This window comes from Cheilinus undulatus, linkage group 7 (assembly GCF_018320785.1).
Source record: "Cheilinus undulatus linkage group 7, ASM1832078v1, whole genome shotgun sequence".
In the NCBI taxonomy this organism is placed as follows: Eukaryota; Metazoa; Chordata; class Actinopteri; order Labriformes; family Labridae; genus Cheilinus; species Cheilinus undulatus.
Genome location: NC_054871.1, coordinates 10,251,684 through 10,273,833, shown reverse-complemented (window position 1 = coordinate 10,273,833; position 22,150 = coordinate 10,251,684). Strand labels below are relative to the sequence as shown.

The 22,150-nt window shown below is 37.6% G+C and overlaps 1 protein-coding gene across 2 annotated transcripts in view; it reads left to right on the top strand.

Annotated features, from left to right (window-relative positions):
- Window positions 1-3,566: 3,566 nt before the first annotated feature.
- The window catches only part of alg6 (ALG6 alpha-1,3-glucosyltransferase), a 37,476-nt gene continuing 18,892 nt past the window's right edge, over window positions 3,567-22,150 (top strand). Inside the window, exons 1-9 of one of the 2 annotated variants that reach the window (XM_041790670.1) lie at window positions 3,567-3,733; window positions 3,981-4,065; window positions 4,949-5,038; window positions 5,219-5,307; window positions 5,578-5,660; window positions 6,749-6,813; window positions 7,433-7,618; window positions 12,356-12,491; window positions 21,843-21,928. In XM_041790670.1, the coding sequence (XP_041646604.1) occupies window positions 3,652-3,733; window positions 3,981-4,065; window positions 4,949-5,038; window positions 5,219-5,307; window positions 5,578-5,660; window positions 6,749-6,813; window positions 7,433-7,618; window positions 12,356-12,491; window positions 21,843-21,928 (902 nt within the window). In that variant the 5' untranslated portion in view covers window positions 3,567-3,651. Of the gene's footprint in view, window positions 3,734-3,980; window positions 4,066-4,948; window positions 5,058-5,218; window positions 5,308-5,577; window positions 5,661-6,748; window positions 6,814-7,432; window positions 7,619-12,355; window positions 12,492-21,842; window positions 21,929-22,150 lie in introns of those variants that run through there. The other variant, XM_041790671.1, reaches the window with a different exon arrangement.

Below are 22,150 nucleotides of genomic sequence, written 5' to 3'. Positions count from 1 at the left end.
GAACATGTTAACTTCACACAGTAAAAGCCTTTGCACACTTTCCATTTTTTTTCATCGAAAATTGTCACACATTAGAAAAGAAATATGATGTATCAATCATGTTTGCACTAGCCCTGCATTAGGTTTGATTTTTCCTTGAGAAAAAAAAAAAAAAACTTCTGTTCAGGTTATTTAAATGGATTGTTGACTTTTCAGATCAGTCGCTGTAGCTCCCTTTTACTCTCTCTCTCTCCCTTGCACTGAAACTTTATTTAAACAAGGTAACTTGTCCATGTACTCTGTAGAATTCAATCAAACAGCATCAAACATAAGGCCAGAATCAAACAGCCACACAACAAAGAGGCTTAATTGCTCCTTCTTTCTCTAACCCTGCACAGCGCTGTGACACACAAGCCTGTGCAAATAACCCACATGAACGTCTCTGTCAGGATGGATAGATAGACCCAGTGTTTTATTTTTATTCCCAAAGGAATGAAAGAGCCACAAAGTTGTCATCACTGCACTTTTCACTTCCCAACACAATACCATTTGCCTCATAATTCAAATGAACACATTGAAAAACAAACACATTGGAATCAGTGTGCAAGGTTTGTGTGTGTAACTTTTATGAGTCTTTTTTTTTTCATGCATTTTGCATTTTGAAATAGCAGACTCATTTTGCAGAGACCTTAAGGCCGTATCCTACAGGGATTTGGGCCAGGAACCTTCCTGTTGTGAGGTGACAGCACCAACCACTGAGTGACTGTGCAGCCCCTTATCCAATAATGGGAGGATAATTAGATAAATGAGCTGAGGTCTTAAAAAAAAACATTGCTCCCTTTCTATCGTTAGAATTTCTGAATTGATTGACCTTTAGTCACAAAAATGGTTTCAAAAGTATGATTTACAGGTGCTATTTGCTCCTAATTTAACAGTCAAAACAGTTGGCAAAACACCAGAAAAGGTCGTGTCAGACTTACAGCAAACTTGAGTGCATTCATGATAGACTCCTGTGGCATTGGCGAGCAAGGCCCAGGCCTCCATAATAACTAGGTCATCCTCCACCACAAGCTATAGCCTTCTCCTGGGCGGAGATCACAGACAGTAAATGTAGGTACAGCAGTTACTGAATATTTAAAAAGGCATAGAGATGAAGCAATAAATGACAAAGTAAAGCTGGCGTGGCCGGGCATTAATAACTAATGGCTAGCAGTGAGTTATAGGCCGCTGCCGTCGTAATGAAAGTGTCATTGCAAATCAGCAGTTGTCCGTGGTTATTATTATTTATGCATAATTGATGCCACAACCACAAGGAACGTGTCTCAGCCAGCAAATCCCAACACCTTGGGAACAAAGACGATGGCGTCAACAGAAGAAAAGGTCACGGAGGAGAAGATGCCCCTGGGCTGAGATTTACATTGTGAGGAGAGAGAGGAGGGAGGCCTGAACTGTAGAACACAAATCTGTATACAGAAGGTTCTCGCAAATACTGGCCCTCTACTGCTTTTCATTTACAGCTCTCTATCATGTAACTGTACATTAACATTGTTACTTCTGAGCAATATGTTTTCATTTCAGTCATACACTTTAATTTTTTATAGGCGAGAGTTTAAATCGTATATTTCAGATTTGCTTTACCTGCAATATCAATACTACAGCTAAACTACATTTATGGATGTATTTCTTCTTTCTTATACACTAGCTTTTATTTGCTCTACATTTATTTTTCTGTTGCTTTATCTGATCTGATAACCTGCTGCTGTAACATCACAACTTACCAGTTTGGGAAATTGCTAAACTACTGGTCTATCTATGTTATAGAGGCCCTACATACATTTATCATATCATTTTATTCTGGTTTTCTGAGATATAGGCTTGATTTCAGTTTTTTTTTCACAAGTTCTAAAAAAACTTGTCATCAAATGAAAAACAGCATTGTTATCCTGATATATCAAAATAAATCAGTTGAGATCTCAAGAAAGTACCTACAGTTTCCTCCAGGACAAAAATGGACTAAAATAAGATGCAGCCATAGCTTATTTCATATTATTTCTATTGAACATTTATTTAACCAGGAGGATCTCATTGAGAATTGAAATTTTTTTCCAGACTGTTTTCTATAGCTACTAAGGGCAGCGGTACAGTTTACAAATTTGCAAACAAAAAAAGAGGCTGCCATATCTAACAACTTTACACGACAAATATTTGTCAAGATTGCTGGCAACAGCTTCCGTAAAATGTATCTATCTAAAGTGTACTGAACAGGATATTACGGGGTCATCAGTGTAAAAGTGAAATTTTACAGCCACAACCAGTGTTATTGATAAATTATGAATAAAAGTGACCCCAGGACTGAACCCTGAGGTACATCTTTGGTTATAGTAAAAGAGCTAGAAGTGCAACTTTCTGCAACTGTAAAATGTATGTCTGCTTAGAGCATCCATCCATCCATCCATCCATCCATCCATCCATCATCCATCCATCCATCATCCATCCATCCATCCATGGAAGTTGCCATTAAGTTAAAAACATACATGTGCAAAAATGTATGTATTTTTCCTGACTTATAACCTCTCAAAAATATCAAAATCAGCAGAGTATTAGTAAAAATATAAATAAAGAGTGTAGCTCAGAGAACATCACTTTTCAGCTAATTTGATTCTTTATTTGGCACAGAGATACTACAGGTGTATTTACCATTCATCTGTTTCAGAGAAAACTTTAATTACAACTCAGCACGCTATTTTCATTTGAGGCACTATCTTTATGGCATTCATACATAAAACAGATGTAAGAGAGAAAAAACATAAGCATAATGAAAACAAAAATGATAAAACAAAGCTATTTTGAAAGCCATGCTCTTTCATCTGTTGAATAAATTCCACAGCTTTTTATGTAATTTAACACATATTTTCTTTGTTTAAGTTATGGTAACATTATAATAACAGATCTTTAACTGATGTGGAGTGAATAATATGACAAGCTTTTGATCCTGATTTTTAAGTTGAAGCATTTATAATCAGTCATTGAGTAAAAAGGGAAATTTGTGTTCAATAAATCCTGTTTTATCATTATTCCACAACCAGGATTATTTCAGTAGCCTTCTTGTTAAATCATTATCTGCTTCTTTGCAGGAAAAAAAAAAAAAAACTCTTCATGTTCTAACCACTGAATTAAACGAGCAATAAATAATTGAGAAATAAATAAACAAACAATCCATTATTAACTTCCCTCATCTATGAAACTCATGAATTTTGTTTTAGGAAATGCTCCATTCACTGAAATGGGAAATTTAACCACACATTGGTTATTAAAACACCAACAAAATTAAAGGTTAGAATTCACGAGTGAACGATAATGAACAAAAGAAAAAAATATATAAATACGTGTCTCTGTGATACCCAGTGTCTAAAATAGTTTTATTTAATCATGTTTGTTTAGATAAAATGCCTCATTTGTGCAGTTAGAGTAAAAATCCGTCTTTCTCTAAGTGTTCTCGAACGTCTCATGCTTCTCAGCGTCAACGTCAGCGTGCATTGCCCAATGAGAACGCGCAAAGCAGTCTTGACGAATGACGTGTACAGGAAGTAAACGCAGGATTCAAAATTGTCTCAATGAACTGACATAAAGCTGATATTTCTTCTCTTTAAGCCAGTTTTATTCGTCGAAATTATGCAAACGTGGAGTCTTGTATCATTGTGTGTGCTGCTGGGAGTTGTTACGAGATGGGGCGTGTCGTTGAATTCTTATTCGGGTAAGAAATACAAGTGGAGTTATTCGTTAAAATAAGGGATAGTTTAGGGACTGCCAAAGTATGAAGCACTGGTTTGAGTGTAGCACGTTTAGCTGCCGTAAAACGTTTTAAATAAAAGTTGGGTTCTTTTGGCTATCAGGGTGTTGTTTTTAGCGGTTAGCATCCAGGCTAATCTCCCCGTGTGACTTGTCATTCATTCATGTAGTTCCCATTCAGCAGGCTAACAGCTGAGATGTTTCTCCTCCAGGGGCGGGGAAACCTCCCATGTTTGGCGACTATGAGGCTCAAAGGCACTGGCAAGAAGTGACCTACAACCTCCCTGTGCAGGAATGGTCAGTGCAAAGCTTTGTTTGATTACTCAGAGGAGCAACAGACAGAAACCCAAATCTATAGGATTCAGTACAGCAAGAAAACTACAGAAGAGCTGAGCGTTATAAACAGTAATCAGATACAAAATAGTAATGGAAAAGTGGAAAATTTAAGACAGGTTATGTTATGCTGTTTTAAGCAAGAAACTGTGCATAAAACTAATTAATGTGAAGTACTGAAAGATGATAAAAGAATATGTCTGATGTGTATCACTTAACCTTAACACCACGTTGTTATATGAGTTTATTCACTGTATGATAGGTTGCAATACATCTGCTGACTTCAGTTCAGCTAAGCTGTGAACACCTGCTGTTTTGATTAAGTGTATTTTTGAAACTATGCTAAAACAACAGTAATAGTCTCTGTTTGAAACGGCTTAAGTCTTCAGCTGACTTTTTTTTTTTTTTTTTTACATACAGTGCATTCAGAAAGTATTCAGACCCCCTTCACTTTTTTCAATTTTGTTATGTTTCAGCCCAATGCTACAGTTGAAAAAAAATCATAAATAAAGATAACTTTAATGTATAAACTAAGGATGATATTTAGTTATCATGTCATTTAGTTCCTTGTCGAGTCAGCCATGAAGCAAAGGGTAAAAAAATGAGTTTAAAAGATCATTAAAGAAGTGAAAATTGTAAGCTCAGTTGCAGTAATTCCCATGCATACAAAGGTAGTGAATGTTTAAGTTTGCTCTGAGTAGCTTACATCATTAAATGGATTCATTCAGACGGCATAATTCAAGATATCTACCCTAGAACAGTCACACATTAACCCCTATAAATGAGAATTTTTCCTGACACTTCCCCATCCTCAAAGCAAACTCATATAACACTTGTTCTCATTCAGGTACTTCAACACCACTGACAATGACTTGTACTACTGGGGTCTGGACTATCCTCCTTTAACGGCCTACCACAGCCTGATCTGCGCTTATGTGTAAGTGTTACCTCTTTAGGTACGTATATATACAGAATATGCTACTAATTTTTTTTTTTTTTTGTATACTGTACATCCTTTAAAGCAGGACACCAGCTGTCATTCAAGAGAGTTTTCAGAGAATACAAAAAATCAATGTAAAAAAACATCTTTCCTTTTCTTATTCTACATTTCCTGCAGAGCTAAGGTAATAAACCCTGAATGGGTGGAGCTGCACAAATCCAGAGGTTATGAAAGTCCAGCGCACAAGTTATTCATGAGAGCTACAGGTACAGTATATCATAAAGAAGAGAATAAAGTGAAAATTTTCCATGATTTCCCTCAACCTTACAAGTCATAAATGTCATAAATGTGCAGTTAAGTCAAATAGTTCATTACTCTGCCTTGGAGGATGTATTTTCTGTTAAAAAGCACTTTGATCTACTGTAATATGAACTGTGATTAAATCAAAGATACGCTGTGCATTTTAATATCTGTATTTTTTACAATATAAATAACATACTTAATGCAAATATATAATGCTCTTCTTCATGTTTCAGTTCTGGTGGCTGATTTGTTGATTTACATCCCTGCTGTGGTTGTTTACTGTTTATACCTGACTGAAGGATCATCTAAAAGAAAGGTAACAAACTCTCTGACCTAATTGCAGTGTTTTTAGTTTAAGATCCAAAGCAATCACACTGATGTCAGCCACAACCTGTTAAAGCTGGATATTTGTGGATATCAGATTTGCCAGTATTTTCAAACTCATTTTAGCCAGTACAGTTACCAGTATATACATATTATATACAAACCATGTGTATAGCCCATATAACAAAACACTGGCAGAAATGTCCTTATCTGCTGAGATAGATACTTTACCTTTTTAACATTTTTTCTCATTCATTTATACTCAGTACCCTATAATGACACAGTGAAAACTAAATTTTAAGATTTTGATGCAAATGTATCACAATAAAGAAAAATGGAAATATCACATTGACACAAGTATTCACATCCTTTGCAAAAACACTGGAAATTTAGCTCAGGTGCCTCCCATTTCTCCCAATCTTTGCTGAGATGTTTCTATACTTTGAATGGAGTCCACCTGTGGTACCACTCTCACTAAGGCCCTTCTCTCCCTACCTCAGTTTGGCCTGGTGACCAGCTCATGGGAGAGTCCTGGTTGTGCCCATTTGAGAATTATGAAGGCCACTTTGCTTTTGGGAACCTTTAGTGACACAGAATTTTTTGTAGCCTTCACCAGATCTGTGCCGTGCAAAAATCCTGTCAGCTTTGAATTTAACACAGATGAATTCAATTGATTGGACTCCAGCCAAGGTGTAGAAACCCTTTTGCAGCATCTAGCAAAGGCTGTGAATACTTATGCCGATGTGATATTTTAGTTTTTTAAATAAATTTGCAAGAAATTCTAAACTTGTTTTCACTGTGCCATGATAGGGTAGATTAATGGGAATAAACATGTTTTTAATTTTAACATCAGGCTGAAACATAACTAAACAGAAAAAAAGTGAAGGGGGTCTGAAAACTTCCTGAATGCACTGCATATCCTGCATCCATAGATCATGCCACATTATTTGCAGATGGCTGATGTTTGCCAACATGACCCATATCAGCTGATATGTTAACACCAAGGGTGCATCTATGCATCCCTACATATTTCTGAACTTATTTATTAGCAACTTCTAAATATTACTTTTTCCCCTGCAGGTTTCCATTCTGTTCTGCTTCCTTCTTTACCCGGGGCTGATCCTCATCGACTATGGGCATTTCCAGTATCCTTTACACACAGGTGCATTCCTAGTTATTCACTGGGATATCATCATTATTGAGGCAAATTTTGTGCTTTGATGTCTGCCATGTATTTGAATCACCATTAATGTACCTTTTGTGGCACTTTGAGATGAACTGATTGCAAGGGTTATATGCCTTTGGAAGATTCAAACTATTTAAAACCATTTTTAAACCTTGATTATGTGGTTGTGGTTGATAAAACTCCAAAGCTTGAATGGAGTTATCAACACCACAATCTGACATAATGTCACTTATATTTTTTCTTCAAATCTGTAGTTTGTTCATTTTGCCTAACAGAGTTGTCATGTACCTTTGGACTTTATGAATAAGCTTCATTTTTAGAGACGGAACTGAAAAAAAACAGGATGATAGAAGTTAGAGTTATCTAACTATAGATGCATAGTGTTGTGTCATTCTGCTGGTTGTAAAACGACTTTAACATAACTGTAAGGGTTTCAGATACATAATCTGAGCCTGCATCAGCTGCTGTTTTTTTAAACGCACTCATCACATGCCAGAACAGTCAGTCTTTTAGTTCAATTTGGTAAAGAAAGCTGTAACCATGCAAAGAGAGCACAAAATTGGCCTTAACCATACTAGGTACAATGGAGTGAGTCTTGGTTTTGCCCTGTGGGGTGTTCTTGCTCTTGGTTTGAGCTGGGATGCGCTCGGCTCCATGGCTTTCTGCCTGGCTCTCAACTACAAACAGATGGAGCTGTACCACGCGCTGCCGTTCTTCTGCTACCTGCTGGGGAAGTGTGTCAAACTTGGCCTGACGGGCCGAGGGTGAGTAGGTTCTGTTGTAGTCTACTTAAACTTTTTATCTTTTAATTTAAAGTTCCTATGATGATTTTTATCAGCGGAACTGAAAACATAATACTGATACTAATTCTTGGTATTTTTTTAAGAGCTATAACAGAACTCAAGAACATCAGCATGACGTTTTTCATTATATTCATCATAAGTAGCATTTTAGACGATTGCAATAAAGAAAGTAATGTTTTTTGTCAGAAATAATACTTGCACATGTTCAGGATAATATCAGCCAAGAGTTAGATCCCTACTGAGAGGGATACCAAACTAAGTTGGGAGGGGGTACCAAATTAAAATAACTCACAAAGTTCCACTCCAGAGCTTTAGTGTTATTTACTTTCATTTTGGAAAACTAACTGAAGATTTCATATCGTCACTTGCAATTTTTGTGTCGTATTCTGCAAAGATTTTTGTCAAATACCACCATTATGAATACTAGATGCTAGATTTTTTTTAATCAGAGATGCACTGATTGTGAAAATCAGGGCCAGAAACTGATACATATTTTTAAATTAATGAATTCTAGCCTGTTTTATGCTTGACACATTCTCAGAGTGTGCATCAAACATGACAGAAAATCTTCAAACACGCTCCTTTGCAGGGCTCCAATGTATCCTTGTCATGTACATCTCCAAAATTTTTACAGACAGGAATTTTGAAGATACTACCCCCTAGCTTTTGGGAGAATATCTGTTTGAAGTGACAGTGAAATGTCAGTTTGTGTCCGTCCACATGCAAAACATAACCAAGCCTTTAGTTTTTTTATTCTTTATGTCTTTCAGTGGTCAAATACGATGTGTTAAAATTGTGGTTTGTAGTCTCTCAGATTGAAATATCACTGGAATGTATCTTAAGCCATTTTACACATGCACTCATGTAAATCTCTGGAACTTTTTTGGATAGGCTGCACCTGAAATCTTCCTGACTCTCCTATTTACACATGCAACACAGCAGGAGACTTACCTGTCAAACAGGAGTGGGGTCTTGAGAGATAGACATGACTTAAAAATGATGGTGCAGAAACAACAGACAAGGCAAAAGAGTCCAAACACTCGTGACAAAATGTGACTTTATATCAGTTTAGTTGAACATATTAACAGTATTAATGAAAGGGTTAGAGAGGGACATGCACAATGTAATGGTCTCATACTGCAAACTTTTTCCTTAACAACTGGCCATGAAAACAAATCACAAATCACAAAATGTCCAATAGATTTTCAAAGCAAATAGGTCAGCCGGATTCCCTGTCTGTGATCAGGTGGATCCATCTTGCAACGCTTCAAGCCGATACACTTCCAGGTCAGCGAATGACCAGACCAATTAGAGTCATTTGAGGAGAAAGAGGCGGGAGCTATGGGTTTGGTTTAGTTTGATGTGCAAACCTTCAAATAATCTCCCGGTGAAGAGATTAGCATGGAAGCAGCCATAGTGGCAGTTTTATCAGCGCTGGACAACATGTCTTTATTAAAAGAAGAACAAAGAATCACAATCATAGATCTTTTTGCTCCTCTCTTAACTAGCTTTTGCTGGAGTTTGATGTATGAACTGGCTCCACCAATAGCATGCTGACTACATCTTATATTTTGCCACTCTGATTGGTCCCTAATGAAAGTGACGGATGGAATTTTCTTCCCACCACCCACCAAGGCTTCTTTTTTTAAGGGTTCTGCCCTTTCTAAACACCGTCTATGTGTTGTTGCCTGGATGGATGTAGAAAATATCCCATGCCAATTAAAAAAACCCTCAGCAGCACTCAGTCAGAAGTCAGGAATATTAATCTGCCAGCTTTGAATTAATGCAAAATAACATATAAACATCAGCTGTTGGCATTAGTGCACTCCACATTGCTTGGAGACAGGCTGATGTCCCTCAAGATTCTGATGCTTGACTGATATGTTGGTATAATGTTTAATTTACTCATGTACTAACTAAAGCAGTGTTGATTTCAGCTGATTTCAGCTCTTTGCTTTTTTATACTTGTTGTTTAATATAAGCCATTTCTATGAGTCTTAAATTAGAAAATGAATATATATGAGAGAAGAAGTAATAACAGGGATAATATTTTAGAGAAAAGCCCAAATGGGATTAATAATAACACTTAGGGCTTGCAAAAGGACCTAGCTTGATGTTGAAATGAATAAAAGCTGCATCAGTTGCCCAAAATGAACAAGAAGTGCTTTGCTTTTCTTCCTGGAAAAGAAAGCATCTATTAACAGAGAGTTAAAATTTTTGCATGCTGATCTTACAGTATGATCAAAGAATTATAGGAAAATAAAAAGGCAGTTGTAATCATAATTTTGGACTTTATTTATTTGTATTCCTTCCTTGAAAAACATAAGACCATAAAAACATCTAAGTGTACTTTCTGGAAATTCGCTGAGGACTTAGTGAAACTTCTCCAGGTCAAACAGAGCAAATTGATTTATTATTTATTCCAGTAAAGTCATAATAAACCCGCCGTGCCCGGTTTTGGCTGTGCCGTTTTGTCACTCTGTGTTGAAATGTCAACTGTGTGCTTAGAGGAGATCTATAACGTCAGTGTTTAAGCGAGCAGTGTCCTCAGGAGAGCCGCAGAATGACTGAGGTAATCAGATTGGATGCTGTTACTGGTGTGTCCAGTGTCTGTTTATCTAGTAACAATGTACCAAGGGCATTTAGTAGCAAATGGAGAGCTGGATTAGAAGAGCCGGGGGGGTTGGTGGGGACGAAGATATGTCCAGATGACACTCTCGCCATGCCCAAACTCCTCAGCTATGCTGTGTGTGCAACTTAACCAGCAGCTTCACAGTTACAGCTGACAAGATAGGCTGACCTACACTGAAGACTTTCAGCTGATGCATGGCTTTCACTGCATTCCTCAACACAAGGGTCAAACCCCAAATTTAGGACCTGCAGACAGTATGCACTAATTGTTTGAGGAGTGTGAGTTGGCAAGACAAACTTAAAGTGTGATACAAACCTATTTATGTTGGAAAACATCAAAGTACTAAGACTGATAGATATACAGTGCCTATAAAAAGTGTTCTTCCCCTTGAAAGTTTTACCCTTTTATTGAGTTTATAAATCAGTGTAATATAATTTGGCCTTTTTTGACCATGAAAAATACAAAAAAACTCTTCAATGTCAAAGTACAAAGTAATGCCAATAAGTGACTACATAAATATAGTCCCCCTTCAATTCAGTATTTAGCAGATGCACCTTTGACTTTGATAACGGCACTGAGTCTGTGTGGATAGGTCTTAGTCAGGTTTGCACATCTGGACACTGCATTTTACTCCATTCTTCTTTGCAAAACTGCTCAAACTCTAGTAGGTTGTACAGGGATCATGGGCGTGAACAGCCCTTTTCAAGTTGAACCACAAATTCTCTATGGGATTGAGTTTTGGGCTTTGACTCGACCACGCCAGAATATTCACCTTGTTGTCTTTAAAACATTTCTGTGTAGCTTTTGCATATGCTTTGGGCCATTGTCTTTACTGGAAAATACATATCTCAAGTCATAGTTCTCTTGCAGACGAGAAGATTTTCCCTTTATTTTGCCGCATTCACTTTACCCTCTACCTTTGCAAGCCTTCCGGGATCGGCTGCCAATTAAGCATACCCAAAGCATGATGCTGACACCACCATGCTTCACAGTGGGGATGTTGTCTTTGTGGTGATGAACATAACGTCTTGCCTGATGGCCAAAAAGGACCATTTTGCTCTCATCAGACCACAGAACTTCGTTCCACTTGACCATGGAGTCTCCCACATGCCTTTTGGTGAAATCCTATCCAGATTTAATCAGAGTTTTCTTCAACAGCGGCTTTCTCTTTGCCACTCTCCCATAAAGCTTTGGCTGGTGAAGAACCCGACCAACAGTTGCTGTGTGCAGAGTCTCTCCCATCTCAGCTGCTGAAGCTTGTAGCTCCTTCAGAGTAGTCATAGGTGTCTTGGTGGCCTCTCTCACTAGTCTCTATCTTGCACAGTCACTCAGTTTGTGAGGATGTCCTGATCTAGGCAGATTTACACATGTGCCATATTCCTTACATGTTTTGATGATGGATTTAGCTGAATGTTGGGGTATGTTCAGTGCTTTGGAAATTTCTTTGTATCATACCCTGACTTATATTTTTCAATAACCTTTACTCTAAGTTGCTTGGAGTGTTCTTTTGTCTTCATGGTGTAATGGTAGCCCGAAATACTCAGTAACCAATGACTGGACCTTCCGGATACAGGGGTCTTTACACTGCAGTTACTTGGGAAACATTCACTGCACTCAGGTGATCCTCATTTCACTAACTGTGACACTACTAGCACAGTTTGACTTGAATTAGTTAAGTCACTTTAAAGGGGATGAATATTTATGCAGTCACTTATTTTACATTATGTATTTTTATTTAATTGACATTACTTAATAGAAATCTGTTTTCAGTTTGACATTAAAGAGTATTTTTTGTCAAAAAAAAACTGAACATGATTGATTTATAAAATCAATAAAAGGGTAAAACAACCAAGGTGATGAATACTTTTTATAGGCACTGTGAGACTTAAATGTGTAGTTTCAGGCCTGTAGCCACAGCCCACCAAGTGAAAGGTGGGGGGGGTCCTCTAGGCTGAGTGTTTTATTACTTGCGATTTAAAAGTATTTGAAAATGTGAATAACCTTAGTCGAAGTTGTCTGAATATTTATGTACTGCCTCTTTTCTGTGTCTGACCCTGCTCATGTAGGTTTTTTCTGCTGGTGAGAATTGCTGCAACGGTGTTGGTGACCTTTGCTCTCTGTTGGCTTCCCTTTCTGTCTGACCCTGGTCAGGCCATGCAGGTGATCAGGAGGATCTTCCCTGTGGCTCGTGGCCTGTATGAGGTACTGTAGTGTTGCGTGAATGAAAATTTAGCCCGGAAACTACAACCGCCCTGTGAAGCTTTATGTTGCCTGTGAGCTTCCTCTCATCAAGAAAACATTTGTACTCTTTGTCACGCAGGCGTCTAAGAATAGCAGCTCCCAACTTGCTATATATCATTAAGAGAAACTTCAGGAAGATAGCATCTCCTGACACAAACACAGCTGAATAGAAAGGCCTTTATAAATTGTTTTGGTCCTCTACAGCCGGGGGAGAATGTACATTTCCCATGAAATTTCCCTTGAAGTGAAGCAGATTTTTACTCTCCTCTGCGACATCAGACTTTTATGTATGGATGTGACTTTAATTATGGTAATCAAATGTCCTGAATTCCAAGCAAAATATGGAATAAATCTGAAAAATGTTTGGCATTTTGATTCAATAAGCCTAAAGGATTATTTTTATGTCCTACATGATAAAATATATGTTTCTTATGTTATCAACAAACAGAGCTGCTGTTGTGTGTCTGTTTTCCCTGAAGCCAAGATAATTTAATATCAGTTAGGACATAAGTTTGTGGCCTGACAAGCGTAGATGACCTTGGGATGTTTACAGACTAAATATAAAGAACAGAAGTCAGTATTGTTACTCATTCATAAAAGTTAAGGACTGTATAAAATCATTGGATGGGGAGAGGCTTGCCTGGAGAGTTGTCTGACTTTTCTATGGTGATCAGGTGTCTTTTATTTATTATCTTTTAATTTAATTATAGCTGCGTTTCCTCGATTTTCCACCTGTAACGAGCAGTATCTGGCCAGTTAAACAGAGATGGTTTAAACCAGTGGATCTCAACTGGTAGACCCACCATCATCTCTTCCATGTGCAATCACGGCCCAGATTCCTTTTTTAACAGCTTAGTTTTATTGAATAAAGTTTGAGCCTTAAATGGATCAAAATATGTGACTAACAAAGACATGTGTGTTACTATAGAGGCCTTCTTATGACATGCATGTTATGCAGTGTTTATCCCACTTTTTCAGGTTTCATTTACCTGGGAAAAACAGTTTATTTTGCCAGGAAAAAAGAAATGAAAAGGTGAAAAGTGAGGGAAAAATAACCTAGATTTACTTGATATAAATAAAAAACGGAGTAAAATATTAAATGTATTCCCTTTCCACCCCATAGGTGGAAAGGGATTTATTGGTATCATTTCTGCCGTTATTAACAACCAGTATTTTGGCTATAAAAATCTGCCTGTATCTGTAGTAGATATTGGCTGTACAAACTTATATGTTAGTGAAGTTTTAGGCTAAACCAACAGACGTACATCGGCTTAAGTCTTTTTCTTTATTCATAATCATTCCTTACTTATTAAATTGGATTTTAAGAACTAAATTTTGTTAATTCAGCCATCATCAAACTTTATTTTGTGTGTTTTAGGGAATGAAGTTTTAGGTCTGAACTACCTTTAAATATCGGTATTGATATAAACTAAAATTAATTTGTAAATATCGGCATATTGGATATCGGCAAAAGTTCCAATCGTGTATCCCCATTTTTTATGTTTGCCTCACTTGCTATTGGATTTTTGCTCCTAAAAATCATTAACCCAAATGGCCTGTAACTCCCTTAAGTCCCCATCTTCCTCATTTCCAACTTTTCATTCTGACTGAACGTTCATTTCAGCCAGAAATGGGCAAGGCCAGCATCGTTTAGAGAAGAGATGGGCAATTTTGAGAGGGTCAAATTAATTCTATTGCCAGTGCCAAAGGGCCAAATTGTTACAGATCGATGGATGTTCTGATTTAAATCCTGTGATTAAGAATTCAATAAAAGGAAGAATATGTTGCTTACACGATCATTTATTGTAGCAGTATTTATGTTTTTAAACTCTATTGCAAAGAGAAATACAGAATTGAATCAATTTCAAGCTGCCTTTTGAATGCCGCAGAGTTACTTGATATTTTACTTGTATATTTATTTTGTTGCAAATCTATTTAAAATCTACTAAAAAGAAAAAATATCAAAAACTCCATCAAACAAATTGAAAAAAGTAAAGATAGATTATACTTAAAATAAACATTTAATTAAGATTAAAACGTCAAAATGGAATAAAAATAAAAAATAAATTAAGAAGCCAAAGAATTTATTTATTCTCATGAACAATAAATAAACTAAAAATAAATCACAGTAAATTCATTTGTCATGCTACAAATTAACAATAATAAAAGTGGCACAGCTCACCATTAGAGGCTGTCCTGTACTCTCCTGATCATAATATCCCATAAATAACAGATAGAGTCCCCACTATCTAAATCCAGTCATATATTTAGTCCAAAAACATGATTACTCCCATAAAGATTCATGGAGAAGTTTGGTATAATTTCAGATTTGTTGTTGTTGTTGTGCTCTATAGTCAGCTGTATTTGTTGTAATAATGTATTTCCTCCCAGAAATTCTTAACAGTGCCATTCAGAAAAAAATGTCTGCCAACCTCAATCTTTTTTGGAGTCTGTAGTTTGACAGGGCCTGGTCTTTTCCTCTTAAAAACAGGTGTAAAATCCTCAATTTCTGTTGTATTGTTATATCTGAACTAGCGAAGGCTTCATGTTTTGGTCCAGTTGAGTTTTCCAGCTATTACCCCCAGCTTAAGTCACCTAAAGGCCTCTGTCTCACAATACAAATTCAGATGGGAAAAACTGAATACCATTTGCAGCTACAGTGAGTCTGACGGACACCTTGTTTGTGCTTGTACTCCTAATGGTTCAAACCCAAAACATAGTTTAATTTGGGTATTCCTGGAAAATCATTTTTGACTCATTTAAACAGAATTCTAAGGGGTTGAAAACTAGCATCCCAAATTTGAGATATTTTTTTGACCAATCAGATTTACATGGGTCAGTTTGGATCCCAGCGTGTACAAAACATGACAGAAAGAGAAATGAAAGCAAATAGTCATGCTTACAATGTCCTTTGTAGACTTTCTGTCGCAGTTTTTTTTTCAGGCACATATTAGTGACCTACTAAAAGCAGAACTACAACCCACTTTTGGGTCCCGACCCAGCAGTTGAAAACCACTGTCCCAGACATTAATAGCTGGTGGCAGCTGTAATGTGCATTATTTGTTTGATGCCGATGTTCAGCAGGATGAAAAAACTGATTTCTGTTAGTGGTATTAGAACATCTGCAGTCATTCAACACTGTAAAGTAGCTTTCCATTAAATAGTTAGTGATCTCTTAGCTCGAAGTCTGTGGGAACTGAACCTACATGAAGAGATGTCCTTAATTCACCCGCATTAATAAAATTTCTGTTGGCACATGATGCTGTTTAGATGATAAAAATCAACAAGTGATCCCTTCAAATTTAATCCATTTACAGTGGGAAAGGCAGTTTGTGATATTTTAAGATTTCTCTGCAATGTCTTTATTAGTTTGTATTTTTGTTCAATGTTGGTGTTTTTGTTTGTGGTTATTTTTAGTTTGTGCCTACAGGATGAATTAAGGTTCATTATTTTTAGGAGGTGATATTTTCTGAGAAACTATTTGAGGGTTTAAAGGAAATTATTTGGAGCATGATGCTGTGATCAGTGGTCTTTATGGAAGTCATACATGAGCTGCGTGGTGTTCCTGCTGCCCCGCACGGACAGGGGCACACATGGATCCCCTGCAGGATCAAAAGAAAACGAGGGAATAGGAAAGGTCAGGAGATCAGTTCCAGTCTGTGTCCATGAGGAGTCTGAGTTTAGTGTGTACAGTAGGGAGATAGAGATGAATCCAGCTAATTTATGACCTGGCTGCCTTCAGCACTTCATAGCACAGCCGTGTTTTACCCGCATGGACTGATGTGTCGGGCCAGCACTGACTTACAGGCGTATCAGAGCACATGCAGCAACTGCTGCCTGCTATGGAAAGTATAAAAGTATGTCAGTAATGTTTGGAAGCTGTTGGGGAAGTCATTTCTTCTCACTGGCTGAAGTTAAACTATGGCTAAACCACCCCAGAAGAAATAACTTTATCTGATTAATAAAGTTACTCAGATAAACTTGCTTGATCTGTCACAGAAGAGCTATGAGTGTTTGTGGAAAGAAAAAAAACAAAAGGAGAATAAAATTGTATAATTTATGTGTAAAAAATTCTGAGAGCTGATGTTCACTAATGTTAAATCAAACAACTTACCCTAGAAAGTGTGCAATGTGTCAGATACATCATTAAAATACGCTAATGAAAACTGTCAAACAACTGCAAATTTTACTCACGACTTATCTGTAATTTATTGGGGTTGATCATGATTAATTCTCCCCTTTTTGTCACTAGTGCTGTTGATCAATTAAAACATATTCTAATTAGTTGTCAGGTTTGATTTCACATCAGTAGATGTAAAATGTAGAAGTAATTTGGATGAACCTCAGCCCCTTTTTTTGTGTTTGTCACCAGAGGAGGAGGTGAGACAAGTGCAGACTGTCCATTCAACAGTTAGTCTTGGATGGGGTTGATCTTTGGGATGGATAAAATGATAAAAATAAAGAGCACAGGGGATTTCTAGCATCTGCTTTCTTCCTATTCACAAAGCTACCTTGGATGGTTGTGTGATGGCAGCAGAGTGGGATTAATCCACATACTTTTTCAATCACATTTTTTCTCCTGTGATTAATTAATCAAAATTATTTTCAAATAATGACAGTTCCATTTGCCACATTTTGAAATTCCACTTTTTTTATTGTAAACTTCATTTCATTTTCTAAATAAAAGGTAATTGAAATCCTGTTTGGATGCAAGCCTGCTTTTATTTTGAAAGAAGATACAGAACTTTAGGTAGAACCAAGATTACAGCATGAGCTTAACATGGAAAAATGAGTTTGCTATGGGTTGAAAAAGAAATCAGGGATTAGTAATAAGGTAAATGTTTGATGTCACAAGGTGCAAAGTGAAGTATTTTAAAGATATATTTTTTGGCTTTTTATGCCTTTATTTAGAGAGGAGAACAGTGGCTAGAGATGTTAACATGGAGGAAAGAGTGAGGGTGAGACATGCAGGAAAGGAGGCGCAGGCTGCACTTGAACTTTGACCACATACGTAAATGGGGCACGCCTTAAACCACAGGCCTCCTACAAAAGTGCAGATGACTGAAGACTTTTCTAGTGAGCTGTCTGTAAGATTTCTTTATTCAAAATATTATTATTTTTTTTTTTTTTCTTTATTCAGATAGGATAGCTGAAGAGAAACAGGAAACATGAGGAGAGAGAGTAGAGGGAAGACATGCAGCAGACAGCGAAGATACCAGGAATCGATCCTGCGACCAGTGAGTCGAGGATTACAGCCTCTACACAAAGATCCAAACCAGCACCCAGCCTATGAGTTTTTTCAAAGTGAAATGAGACATTAAGTAGCCATGATGGGCTTATTTTAGATCGCTGTGACTACAAGGGGATGCTGCAGTGGCTTAACCAAAATGTGCTGAAGAGGCGTGGGAATAGAAAAAACCGGTTCAAGATGAGAACCGGTTCCAAGTGGTTCAATTTATCAACATCATTTACATTTAATTTTAACGATTCCCTCATCAGTGCCTTACTTTCACATACCTTGAAACAGTTTTATCTTTTAAAGAAACTGAGCAATAGTATTGTATTTGAATTACTGGAGACAGTGAGGTATAATGGTATTGGCTACTCTGAAATCTTAGGCTGGCTCTTCATCGGCAGTGGGCTCCGGCCAAAAAGTAACACTGAACAGGGATACTTCTCTGATGAACTTTAATTACTTGTGAATGAACAGTCAAAGGGTCTCTGTAATTAAAAAAATAGAATAAAAACATACTGGCAGGAATATATTAGCATTAGTCAGTTAGCATTAGCATGCTAAAATCACGCTAGCATTGGGATCTGGTCTTCAGTTCGAGACATAGCACAGCAACATTAGATCAAAATCAAAACATTAGCATATTATCTTGGACTCCTAGCATAATTGCTTACAAGTTGCTAATTCTTTTAGATAATAAAACAATCAATACTGAACATGCATTATAGCATGGAGAAGTACATATTAATGGACAAAAGGGGATGCGATAAGCTTCTTAGACATCTTACATATGCTCATGCTCTCATACGTTGTTCAGTCCTTGAAAGTCCTGATCAGTAAAAGAAAGAACTAATACAGAGCAAAAGTAAAGAACCCCAGAAGGCTCTCTTAGCTGCCTTGGTACTGCCTGAACAAAGTCTATTTTAATCCTTCTAAAGCTTTCTACTGTGCTGCCACCTACTGGACAAGGCAGGAATTCAGCACTCTAGTTCAAGTTCAGAGATTGAAGATCCAGAGAGACAACAAAAAAGAGTTTTGTTTTTTTTTTCCAGCATGTTTGACGTTTTCAGTTAGCAGAACTGTTTATTATAGCTAGTAATTGAAGTGTGCTTGTCACTGACTCGTTGGCGGCATACATCTTGTTCAGTGTTCACAGAGAAAGAGACTCAATTAAATTTTGGTTTTGAACAGCGAAAATCTATATAGTCTACTTTTTCTAAAAAGAGAATTCACAGGAAGCGATCGATAAGGGAATTGATTAAGTATTATCTTGTCAATTCTCATCCCTAGAGCTGAAAGGGGCAATAAAGCATGCAATTGATCGCAGTGAGAAAAATTAATGCACTTGTTATGGACCTCAATCATATGAAACAAAAACTTTTTCTGCAAATGGTGGAATTTCTACAAGAAAGGAGATGAATTGAGATTAAGCATAGAAATTCTGAGGTCAATCACGATTATGCCAATACAATTTTATTTTAGCTGATACCGATATCAGTCCTGACATATAAAATGCAGTTCATCCCTCAAATTTCACCCCATTAAATTGTTAAAAGTTCATGTAATGAGGATAAATAAAGAAAAAGAGTTCAGCTGACAAAGATCTATTGGTTCTGCCTAAAACTTCACAAACTTATTCATGCATACGGCTGCTATTTACAGCCAATATATCAGCTGGAAGTATCAGCAGACATTGGCATATTTGCCTAAAACCATTACTGTGTTGATAATATAATGTATCCCAAATACATCTATATTTGAACTTGAATGGCTTTGCTGTCAAAAATGCATTCATATAAGTTTTTAAAGCATGTATTTCTATTTTTTGCTTGCTAGTCTGTTTCGTAGCATTCACACATATGAATCTGTGGTCAGTCAGACATTACATGTGAGAGAAAATGAGACGGTAATGTGATATCAATTTAAAAATAAAGAGATAGTTTACTGTGAGAGAGTACTTCAAAGTCTTTAGATTAATGTGTTGAAAGCTGTCAGAGGTAAAGTAACTGTGTGTGTTTCTCTGTGACTGACAGCTCCGAGGAAAAGCTTTGCAGCTCTCATGTCTGAAACCCTCTACCCCCCACCCGAGGTGGCACCCAGCACAAGGTGTCACGGATGTGAGAAGTAATTGAAAATTCTACCAGGGGGAGCAGATGGCAGCACGCGCTGCGGCGGTAGTTGTTCATCCGAATGATGCAAACATAATACACAGGGTGTGAGAGACACTATACTCCCCTGTGACGACAGCACCAGAGGCTGCTGGGGGCAGCTCGTCCTGAACTAATTGTGAAATTGTGCACGTAAGCAGAAGCTATGGACAAGGGGACAGGGGTGAGAGGGGGGTCCTGGGGTAAGGGGAAGGAGAGGAGGAGGGTGGCGGGTGACTGGTGGTCGTGGCAGCTTCTGGGCGGGAGCAGTTGTAAGTTTACCCACTGAGCTGCATTCTGCCGTCTCACGTTGCTGCCTGCTCACAAAAATGGCACCAAATGCCTCTCCCTGTGAAATTCCTCTCTAGCTTATAGGTGAAGAAGCCGCCCCCCCTCCTCTTAATTCATGTGGTGCCTTCAAGAACGTTCCCGCAGCAGTTATTTGAAGCAGAGAGAGGGAGAAACGGGCCGAGACGACACAGCAGAGGCTGGTCTGGTGCTGCTGACTTGACTGCCATTAAGATCCACACAGCTGTGCAGAGAGCAGCTGTAGACCAGAGAAAAGAGGGAGAGCGGGACAGAAATAGGTTTTCTAGACAGGGCCACACAGTGGATCCATTCACAGCCGAATAATAAAGCTGATCTGGGCCGTCTGTGTCTGCAGCGTGTAATATCACGGCGCACGGTCGTGGCTTGGGCCTCCATATCATCTGATCCCTGCACAACTGCTTAAGCGCTTAAATCAACTGAATCTCTCAGCAACGCCCTCCTCAGCTCTTAGAAACCACAAGTACTTTTAGGCTGATATTATGGCTCTAATATATCTCCCACATCATTCACAAAGATTAAAGATCTGATTTTTATGGGTTATTTATGAGAGCGATGTCAACATGATGCAATTAAACACGAATTTAAATAAATACTGTTTATTTTAGGACTGAAACCACATGTTTAATCATAATTTAGCAAACTGGCCATTTCCAGGTATTTTATTAGATTAGTTAATTTTAGATATTAGTTGTTCTCTGCTTTGTATTCAAAGCCCTAAATGGAAAAAATCAGAGACTGATTTGGGTTTATTGTCAAATATGAAAACACATGCAAGTAGTTTGAGTTGTTGTGGTGCATAGAGACAAAGAGAGCAAAGCAAACAGCAGCACTTCAAGCAGCACACTATTCAAATAAAATAAAATATTATATAAAATATATAAAACATCATCATGCATCATAAGATTGATCTTTCTTAAGATTTTATTATTGAATTTTCTGTGTAGTTTGTGAAGGACTGTGCGAAATGTAGCCAACAAAGTGAGCAAACAAATATTGTTTGTTATGCAAAGACAATGAGATAAATATTGAGAAAGCAACCATAATTTACTTGTTATGATGGCGTTGGAGTAAAATTAAATAGCTGGATATTTGTCTATTAAACGCTTCTGTACATCAGAGACATTTTTTGCCACCATTTTTTATTCTATGCACACATTTGCGACCCACTTTTTGGCCTTGACCCACCAGTTGAGAACCACAAATATAGAGCGCCTCATTGGGAGAATTATGTAACGTATTGACGTGTTCTTTGCAGCAGAGCACTGTGGTTGGTCTCCATGTGCTGCTTCTGCAGAAAGTTCTCTGGTTTGACACTTGACCTTGTGTCCCCAAGTTTACTAATAAGTCTCATGTTATTTTTGACAGCAGAGTGAATTTATGATGGCGGCCTGCTGACGTACAACATGTCTCTCTGGAATGCTGCAGGCAGTTTTATTGCACTTTGAGTGGAGAATTACTTATAAAGATGCTAATTCACTTTCTCTTGTAAATTCAATCAAGAATTCTTTTATTTGCTGACTTCTAAACTGTTTTTATGTTTTCGTCTAACCTAATCTCTCATTTAACCAAGTGGTCTCTTGCTCTCTCTTTCTGTGTAAACAGGATAAGGTTGCCAACACATGGTGCAGCTTGAACATCCTGATAAAGATCAGATCCATTTTGTCCAGTGACACTCAGATTTACCTCAGGTAATCCTCTCTCTAACAAGCTCTCACTATTTACCCCTCTTTCTCTTCACTCTCTCTTTCTGCTTAATTTTCTTCTTTGACTGCCCTCCCTCTCTCCTGTTTACAATCCTTTTTTCCTGGAAAGAAGAAGTTGTCTGACAGTGATCCAGAGGGGTGGAAATAAGATCATCCCTTAAGGAAACATCTTGTGAGGAGCATTTAGACAGAAAGTCGCGGCTATAA